The sequence below is a fragment of the Eptatretus burgeri genome, chromosome 1 (assembly GCF_056783735.1).
Source record: "Eptatretus burgeri isolate ZD-2024b chromosome 1, Ebu_testis_v1, whole genome shotgun sequence".
Taxonomy (NCBI): Eukaryota; Metazoa; Chordata; class Myxini; order Myxiniformes; family Myxinidae; genus Eptatretus; species Eptatretus burgeri.
This window is the reverse complement of record NC_140961.1, coordinates 30411632-30422239: the sequence shown is the minus strand read 5'-3', so window position 1 is coordinate 30422239 and position 10608 is coordinate 30411632. Positions and strand designations below refer to the sequence as shown.

The following is a 10608-nucleotide window of genomic DNA, read 5'->3' as shown; positions in this document are numbered from 1 at the left end:
GGGCCGCCACTGCAGGCCCGTGTTGTAGCTGCCAACGGGGCAGTTCTCGCAGCTTGCAAACTGTTGCCTTGATCCTGGTGCACATGGAAATGAACAGGGGGGGGGGGCAAAGCAAAAATTGAACGGGGCTGGTGAACGTGGGCAGTGGGCATGGCATGGCAAAGGCAGCAGGCAAACACAGCCGGCAGACGAACTGGCCGGCACAGGCCTCGAAGAAAAACAGCCAGCAGATGAACTGGCCGGCACAGGCCTTGCAGCACACAGCTGCCGATGAAGTTGGCCGGCCTCCGCCTTGAAGCAAAACACGGCCAGCCGATGAAGTTGGCCAGCCTTTGCCGTTCAGTGGAGGTTGGTGGAGGGAGTGCGGTGGTGCTGGCCACTTGGAAGGCGGGCTCGGACCTACCTACCTGTCTCCCTCCCACCTATCGCCTTTGCCTGTCACTGTACATACCCACTCCCTTAATTTGTCCAAACCCCAATTTAGCCCCAACTTATTTATTTATTTATTTTCACTTTTATTTTTACTTCCCCACTATAAATCGTCCCCTAACCCCCTTTATCGTCTTTGTTCGGCTAACCTATCCTGTCACCTCGCCTACTCCCAACCCCTACGTTCCCTTCCCGGAGGGGAACAAGGGAGAGCGAGCGTCCTGTGCCGAGGCCCAACTCAAGCCTCAGAATGGCCTCCCCAGAGTTCAGCGATCTAACCCAAAGTGGGTCCAGCGGCCCACAACGACAGCGAGGGGATGGATGGTGCGGAGGGGTACATCTCCTAATCTACCCTAACCATTTAACTGTTAAACTACCCCGGGGCTTTCAACAAGCGCCTCTCGCTTAAACTATTGGTTCTAACAACCCAGATTCCCGTCGCCTGTGTTGGTGTCCTCACAATTTCGGGCCTCGCCCCCCAATTTTCTCTCCGTGCCCTCACACGGTCTCCTGGCTGGGACACGTGGCTCCCTTTGGCAGGCACGACCCTCTGCCGAATCTCCCGCTATGGCACCCCCGGGCACTACACTGCCTCCGAGCCTACCAGCTCCCTAACACCGGGAGTGCCCCCCATGGCACCTCCCCTGAAACGCACACGTGGCAGGCCGGCCTCCCGGGCCCCTTTCCGAGGGTCACCCGTGCCCACAACACTGCCCACGCGGCTAATGGCGCCCCGGGCCCCCGCACCAAGCAGGCGCACCCGTGCCCATTACTCTATCCCGGCCCCCCATGGGCCCATGGCCTACCGCGGCCGACTAGCCTGGTGCCCGGGGTACCCACTCAGCGATACTCACCTTTCGCAGCCACGCTCCCAAGCCCGTCAACAGGGCTCCTGCACCCCTCCAAATGGGTTTCGAGCCTACATTCCCACCAACAGCAAAACGACCTCCATTTTGTAAATTTGACTAACCCCGCTAACTCACTTTACTCTGACCCCGGGGTCCCTTGGGCGGGAGTCACTCCTCCCCCCAATCACTCATCGCACCATACATTCCCCATTCACTCCACACACACAGACCCGCTGACCTCACTCACTCACCAAGCACATGCCTCACAACTCACCAACTCTTCAACACACACACCGCTGAACTCTGCCATCCTTCTAACTACATCCCCTAACTAACTCGTGCTCCCACGTCGTCCCTTAAACTACAGCACGTTCCTTTTAACCTACGTAGCTAAGCTACGTCCCCACTACACATCCAAAGTCTGTCTCTGTCTCCAAATAATCCCATTTTATTTCCCAACCTAAATCTGGCTACAATCCCTCTACCTAATCCATTCCACGGACTCCATGAGGACTTACCCCTGCCCCATGAAGTCGGTCTAACTAAGCTAACCCTTCCCCCTAACTAGTTTCCATCCTGTGCCCAGGTAAGGGGGTCTTCCACCCCTTGCCCAGGAATCCTGTGCACCCGAAAGTGAGGCTTGCTGTTTTTCTTTTTTTCTCTTTACATGCGCAGCACCTGCGCGGCAACTCAGAGCTCGCGCACTTTGCACCTGCCCGTGACGTCATGCAGCTGCACGTGTTCCTCGTCCCTCCTTGGACGGTACCATCCGGCAGAGATACCCCTCCTGCCGGATTCCAACCACACGTGCAGCCATGACGTCACCGTGCGCATAAAAAAAAAAAACACAAGCCACACGTCTCGAGGGGTTCCCCACGCGAACACATGTGCTTTGCCCGTTGGAGCTTAACACACACGATCGCGTGGAGAACCCGTCCGGTCCAATCCATTTACCTGCCTAAACTTTGTCCGTCCGCGGGATCGGCAAATCCACCGCGTGCGTTTCCGGACCGGGACTTCACTCTCGCAAGCGAGCACGTGGTGGTCTCGTGCGTTGCACAGCACCAACCGCGTGCTCACTGCTGGGTGAACCCGGCACGGTCCTCGAAACAACTACAGCCGCTACTCGGCTTTCTCTCCTCCCATGTCGTCGTCGTCGCCATTCGACCCACGCACACCTGCGTGTTACGACGCACACAGTCCACACCATCACATTCACACCGGGAGACGCGGCTGCGTGCTCCCGCATGCCAACCGACATCTCCCTCACATACCGCTCTCTCACACACACGGTCTCCCTTGCACACAGCGACCTTGCACACGGCCGTTCACTCACGCGTGCCTCACTACTCACACAAACCATACTATTTTCACACGCGGGGGCACTCGCCCGCGGTGCCTCACTCATACACACGGCGACACTCACACACGCGGTCTCTTCCGCACACGGTGCCTCACCCACACACGCGGGGGCACTCACCCGCGGTGCCTCATCCACACACCGTGCCTCATCCACACACGGCGTGCTGGGAAGCACGTACTCCGGCACCATCGCCACCACACCACTCACACACGGGGGGGCACTCACACCTTGCACCACACACACAGGGACAACTACACTGGGGATTTGTGTCCCCACAAGGGTCTCCGGGGCCTCTACACCCCCCAAGCTCTCCAAGCACCCGTCCACAGCACCCGTCCCCTCAACCTCGCAAAGCACGACCGAACTCACCTGGTCGTGACTCACCTCAAGGGGGCATACTCCCTCCCCTCGTTCCTGGAGGAGGCCATCCAGGTGCTCGCACTGGGTCTCCACACGCTCCGCGAGCTCACCCCCATTATCCTCCACTACCTCCGTGTGTGTGTGTGCGTCACTTACCCCGTCCTCACCGTGCAGTCTCTCCTCTATCGTTCCCTTCCCGGCTACCGTCACTGCCAACTCTTCACCCTTTACCTCCCTTGTCTCAACTATTATTATTTCCTTTGTCGTCACCTCGTGTCTCGTCTCACACGTTTTGGTCTCTCCATTTAATTTTTCCCTCTTGGTCACCGTCGATTCCTCTGTCACGACCCTTGCCCAACACGCCCCCCGAATTATTTTTTCACCCGCCTCCACCGCGGGCCTGTCAGCCGTTGCACCCCCTTCCAGCTCGTTTGCTCCCACACGTGGAGTCGCCATTCTGAGTTCCCTGCTAACGGCCTTCATGCCCGCCTGCAGGCATCGGCCCATGTTCTGCGTCTCACCCCGTAGCTTTTTCGTTTCTTCCTTCATGTTTGTTTCCATTCCGTTCATTTGTTGTGTATTCGCATCCATCTTTTCGTTCATTTGTTGTGTATTCGCATCCATCTTTTCGTTCATTTGTTGTGTATTCGCATCCATTCTTTCGATCATTTGTTTGTTCATGCCTTTCATTTCGTTTTTCATTTCATTTGTCATTGCCGCCAGCGTGGCGCATAGCTGGGCCATGTCGGGTGCGCTTGAGTGAGCCGTTTCGGCAGGGGTTGGGGAAGGGTCTTGGTGGAGAGGGGGGGGGGAGGTGTCATACACCGCGGCCGCTGCCGCACCCACCTCGGGCCCTGGGTTCAGTTGGGCGAGTCCGTGTTCCTGCACAATCAACATTTCCTGCTCGGGGATTCCATCCTGGACCATGGATTCTACACATTCTACATCCATTTCTAATACCCCCGGCTCCCGCTCGCCTTGAGACGCCATCTTGCTTCTCGTGAAGGGTTAATTTAACTCGCTCGTAATTTGGAGGGAATCGGGGGTCGCTTCTCTCACCCCTGGACCGATTCCCGTGAATTTAGCTGGAGACAGGAGAGCCCGTTTTCCTGTTCTCCGATACCAGTGCCGCGAGGAGGGCGATGAATTTGTATCGCACGACCTGACACCAGTGTTGCTGATTCGCGCCCGCCGGCGTGCTGACGGCCACGGAACTCGAATCGCGGCACGTCGCCCACCGGACGGACAATCCAGTCGTGACCCTCTCGGACTAACGCCGGGAACCAGTCACGGGTGGACCTTTCGGTCTCACCGCGATCGAGCCAATCAGCCCCCGCGTGGGATAGGGTTGCTCGCCAAATTCGACCTACCTAAGTACCCACGCGGAGGGTAGACCGGGCGGTCGCACCTCGCCGCAGGTCGACTTCGGACACGGGCCACTTAAGCGACCCGTTCCGTACTATCAGAATAACCGAGCGGTGTTATCGTCGACCTCGACGGTTCGATTAATTATCGGGCGTATTCAGCCCACTACCAACCCTTTACGTGAAGCAAGATGGGGATTCAATAGAGGAAAAGACGAAGCGAAGCGGGAGAACAGTTCAATAATAAAGCACATTTATTCGCGACGAACGGAAAGCACACATATTCAATTCCACCAAAAGCACACAAAAAAAGAAAAACACAATTCAATTTACACAAAAAGCAAATGTAAAAGCGAAGACACAATGCAGAGCTAATACCGACTACCGAGCACACGGCAACACTTATACAATTCTACTTCACAGACGGCGCCGACAACACATACCCAAAACCAAGGAAAGAATACCCTCAAGGATGAGGCGGGCCTGAGGCCGAGACCGGGTCGCGCCTTCCCGTCTGGTGATGAGACGCGGAGCGGCGATGGCGCCTCAACTCCGCGGGCCTCGCGGACAGTGTCTGGCAGGGGGTGGGAAAGGGGCCCCCTTGGTCGCACTATCTCAGCGCGGCGGGAAACAGGAGGGGGTTGCTGATGCTCGGGGTATAGAGGATCTTTATTATCCCCCGACGAGCGTCTCCACCTCGGCCAGGTCGCGCTGTCGGCCTCCCTCGGGTGCAGCTCCCTGCACGACGCGAGCACCCCCTCGTCTGGTGTCGCCGCCTTTCCACAGCTCGTCCCCTCCGTTCCGACTCCAACGCACACGACGAGCAGCTCCACCGCCCGCGAAGTCTTGACCCTCTGCTTCCGACTCTCCTACTCTCCGCCTCTCCGACTCTCGACTCTCCTGACTGACGAACACGGTCCTTTTATCCGCCCCGTAACTTCGCCCTCTCATCTTTGACCCCCTCCCTTCGACCTTTCACCTCGCTCCCCATTGGCCCGAGAAAAAGTGGGCGTGAAGGCTTTTTGATCCACAAATTTGCATATATCGATCGCCCTGGAGGCGGGGCCAAATCGCCCCTCGCTCACCGATTGGACGGCAAAAAGTGGGCGTGTGTCGTTTTTGATCCGTTTTTGAAGCACAAGATCCGTGATTTTGTACACGCTGTTCGACGCGCGCCCTGCACGAGTCCAACACCGGTACCCACAGCGGGGCAAGAACGGTGGCGATGCTACGGTTGCGAGGTGTGACGGGAAGGTCGTGGCGGTTGTGGTGAAGCGGCGTTGTGGTTGGTGGTTGATGTTGTGGTTGTGGTGGTAATCATGGCGGTTGGTCCAAAATAAAGATAGTAAAAGAAAAACGGCTATCCTGAAGAGTCGCAGCACGCATAAATGACATGTATTCCCACTAGACAACGGGTTTGGGCCTAACTACACATGCACTTACCGAGATACCTCACCTCAGGGACCTGAATGGTGGTTTGCGAATTTGGTAACCACAACAATATATATATATATATGTATATATATATATATATATATATATATATATATATATATATATATATATATATATATATATATATATATATATATATATATATATATATATATATATATATATATATATATATATATATATATATATATATATATATATATATATATATATATATATATATATATATATATATATATATATATATATATTTATATATTTAACAAGGTGCGGTGCATGTCATAAGCATAATTTCCAGGGAAACTAATTAATCAATGTCAAACGACAAGAAAGCTTTGTAAAGCAAGAATTAATTAAAACAGAAAGGAAAAACAACTCCATATCGAGCCAAATGTGCCCTGAGGAAAAATGTGGGAGTGTGAGATAACGGTCTCTACTCAGGATATGTGTGAGAAAGTGTAGCTCTTTGTTCGTACAGATGTGATAAAGCCGCAACATTTGCCAAAATTCCTTGACTATGCCAAACGTTGAGGCATTTTAAACATTATTTATTAAATTCATCCAAGCACACAAGCTTTTCTAAGCATAATTAGTTTTTTTTACCCCAGTCAACAATTTAAACTTAAATTAATTTCCCACAAGAGCCAAAGTCTTCCCCACCTCAGTTTTGTGTCTGAGGCCCATCTTTCCCTCTTCCCTACATTCTGCGTTGGTCCCCTGATGTACATCTGTCCCTTTGTGTACATTTCCATTACTTGTAGCAATTCATGGCTGACACTATGGCATAACTGTGCAAAAGGTCACAACATGCTGGGGGGGTGGGGGGGGGGGGACGTGACCATATATGTACGTCCGGCATGCTCAAGAGAAGTGGACCACGTGTGATGTGGAATTTCCCCTCGCTGTCCCCACTAATCAGTGCCGGCCATTGATTCATGTCTCATCGGCTGCGTTGGCCATTGGGCGAGTCTTGAACAAGGGCCATTTGCGTAGAGCCGGGCCACAAGCTAGAGTGGGGTTCATGCAGTACGGGTTTCTCTGTGTCTCATCACCCTTGAGTGAAAGGATTAAGTTATCCTTTTAATTTGCAATTGGTCACTGGCTTTGATACCAATACAATTTTTTTATTGTGGACACCAGGCATCAAAAAGCTTCATATATTGAACAAACAGCTTCAAATGGAGCACCTCACCACCATGAGAGCATATAAATTTCATCAGATGTGGAAATAAATGCGACTTGTTGCTCCCAGCTTGCCAACTCAATGACAAAAGACGCCATTTGCATTTTTTCCACATCCATCCATCCCTACCTCATTTAGAATCCCACGTGGGCATGGGCAACTCGTTTGTTTAAGTCTCTCAAAGTCCTGAGGGCATGCTGGGTATTTATTTTATAATCCATTAAATAATCCTGATCTCCACTTTGTGGCCATGCTCTTCATCTTGTTTTTCTTCCTTGCCCCAGTTTGTTGTAATAAATCCCGATTGTTAATGAGAATTTGTTTGCGGTCAATGGCAGCGGGTTCCATCGTGCAGAAGAAAGTGGTAAAACAATTTCCATTTGATGGACAGTTTGGGGGGAACTTGTCAAAACACTTGGAAAGCAAATTACTTGACGGCTCGCTCGGCCAATTTTGTCAGGCTGATTTGTTGTGGTCATGCGATTTAAAACGCCGATTCGCGCCAAAAATAACTGGCAAGTGCGGGGACTTTATCACGGGGGCACGATAGTCTTCGAAGACCGTGTGAATACTATGCTGTATCATGTGCAGAGATGATCACGTGTTTTATTTATGTTTGCAGAAAATCCAAACAGATGAAAAAAGTAGCCTCTGTGGATAAAGACAAGGTAAGAAACTGCATGTCAAATACTTTCAAGCAGTGAATGTGAAGGTTATATTGGAAAAGGTCTGATCAATTTACGAAGGATTGCTTCAGTGAAAGTTAAACTTTTGTACACCTCACACAAACAAACATGGTTGTGAGGAATTGTTTCCACCAGCCGAAGGATCTGTCTCAGACTGCTCTTCTCAAACAGCTCATTATAACCATTTTCTGTGATATTTGCCTTATTTAATTTGTTTCAAATTACTTTTTTTTGGTGTGCATATTCTGTATCGATATTGTTTCAATTATTGAATTCCAGCTTCAGTTTCCCATCCACTTCTGCGCGAGTACACGCACCACCAAGGGGTGCCATTTCAGCTGTATGCAGTACCCTTCATAAATATTGCAACAGTGAAGTCAAATTCTTGATTATTGCGATATACTGTACTCAAGAAATTTGGATTTGAGATCAAAAGATGATTGTGAGGCAAGAGTACAGATGGTCAGCTTTTATTTCTTGGTATTTCTATGCATACATGTTTTACCATTGTCGAACAAAAGCAAATTACCTTTGTCTGAAGTCCCAGTCGGCATCAGCAAACGTCTCATGATGCTCCAGTTGAAGCTGGCCAAAAACCAACATGCGACTATAATAAGCGCGTATGTCCATCGCTTAACGCTGATAAAAATGTGAAAGAGAAATTCTGCTCTGAGCTGGACTCCATTCTTTTAAACATCCACAAAGCAGACAAGATATTGTAATTCTGCTTGGGGATTTCAATGCAAGGGTTGGCCATAACTCAGACCTGTAGCAAGGAACAATTGGAAAAGAGGGAGTTGGAAACAGTAATGCAAATGGACTCCTCCTCCTCCTGACAAACTGTAGTGAGCACGAACTCATCATCACCAACACGTTATTCCGTCAGAAGGACAAGTTCAAAGCGTCTTGGCAACACCCCCATTAGAAACATTAGCATCTTATCGATTACGTTATTGTTAGGCCTCGAGAACGCAATGATGTGCTCCTCACAAGGGCTATAACCAGTGCTGACGATTGTTGGACCGACCATCGCCTCATTCGATCAATTATGGATATTAATATAGGCCATAAGCAAAGACTGGAGAGCAAGCAAATCAGATGCAAACTGAACATACTTGGCCTGAAAGATCCAGAGAAGCAAGAGCAACTTCAAACTGTACTCCATGAGAAACTTCCGACTGAACATCCCAATGGCATTGAAGACCATTGGATAAGCTATTCTGGATGCTTGTAAATAATCAATCAGCTACCAGAAAGGAAAACATCAGGACTGGTTTGATGAGGATGATGCTGAGATTGAACATCTTTTCAATGTAAAAAGGAAGGCTTTTTGAGCATGGCAAAATGACATCAACTGCTCAAAGAAGAATGAGGAACATGCCAAGACAAAAGCGGAGGTTCAACGAAGGACCAGAGCACTCAAGAATTTATGGTGCATCATGAAAGCACAAGGAATCCGATATTTGGCGGACACTCAAAACACTAGAGCCTTCATCGGTGCAACTAATGCCATTTACGGACCAATAAAACACGGATTGAATCCCCTGCGCTCAAATGATGGAGAAGGACTTCTTAAAGACAACAAATCGATTACCTCTCATTGGAAAGAGCACTTCCATGACCTGCTGAATCATAACTCGAATGTGGCTGACAGTGTGCTTGATCAGATCCCTCAACGACAATCTAGGGATGAGATTCCAGCTGGTCCCACTCGTGAAGAACTGCTCAAAGATATCGAGCCAGTAAAGAACAACAAAGCAGCCAGACCTGATTAAATCCCTGCTGAAGTCTTCGAACAAGGTGGGCTTTTACTCACTCAGCAATTGCACCAGCTAATAACCAAAATTTGGTAAAAAGAGGAGTTACCTGCTTACCTCAGAGATGCTCAGATCATCACTCTTTTCAAGAAAGGTGACAAGGTGGACAGTGGTATTTATTGTGGCATCTTTCTTGTGGCCACCGCGGGTAAAATTGTAGCTCAGATTCTCACCAATCGTCTCTTCCCCATTTCAGAGTCCCAATGTGGGTTTAGACCATCCTGATGGACATATCAAGATAGACATTACAGGGACTTTCAGGGCCTTACACTACAGGGACTTTCAGGGAGGAGAACACGGAATTTGAAGGAGGTGGGTTTGGGGTGGATTAACGGTGGTAGAAAAGATGGTGGTTTTGGATGGGGGAAGATAAGAGATGGTGGTAATCAGCTGTTTTGAAGACCTGTAGGAAAGAGTGGGATTGAAGAGAGTGTGGGAGTTTGTTCCATAGGCAAGAAAAAGAGGCATGAAAGAGTGAAGGTGAGCAGTGATTCTTAATTGTGGTCGTTTTATCAGCCAGAAGGGGGTTGTTGGCCGACTTTGAGCGCCCTGCAGAAATATGGCGGGGGGGGGGGGGACATATTGCAGACAGAGCAGGGGGGGGCAAGGCCGGAGAGGAAATGGTAGAACACAGAAAGACCACTGACCTGCATACTGTGAGAGAGTGAGAGACCAAAGACTCAGCCTCATCGTGGGAGATACTAATGATCCTAAATGCCTTGGTTTCCACAATGTGATGCTGAGGAAGGTGAGAGGCGGGAGCACCAGCCCAGAGGGGAGAGTGGTGCTCCATCAGGCTGCAAATTAAAGCTTTGTATGTGGTCAGAAGCTCAGGTGTGCCAAGGAAGGACTTTGCACGATGGAGGATGCCCAGTTGGCGATTGGCTTTGGAGGCCAGCTTGGAAATGTGGCTTTCCAAGGAAAGATCATGGCAGATAGTGAGACCCAGAAACTTGAATGAAAGTATTTCTTCAAGAGGATTGTTGAGAAAGTAGATGGGGGAGGAGGGGAGTGGTTTCCATTTGGTCCTTTTGGAGAGACAGTGAGAGTGTGAGATTTGTCAGGATTGAAGGACATGTTCCAATTGTTGGACCACCTTGTGA

At 50.1% G+C, this 10608-nt stretch overlaps 1 protein-coding gene across 3 annotated transcripts in view; it reads left to right on the top strand.

Moving 5' to 3' along the window:
* Positions 1-10608, top strand: part of LOC147034159 (CMP-N-acetylneuraminate-beta-galactosamide-alpha-2,3-sialyltransferase 2-like) — an 89125-nt gene that overhangs the window by 48590 nt on the left and 29927 nt on the right. For all 3 annotated transcript variants that reach the window (XM_085877516.1, XM_085877508.1, XM_085877498.1), the window contains exon 4: positions 7625-7670. In XM_085877516.1, coding sequence (XP_085733642.1) covers positions 7625-7670 — 46 coding nt within the window. The remainder of the gene's footprint in view (positions 1-7624; positions 7671-10608) is intronic.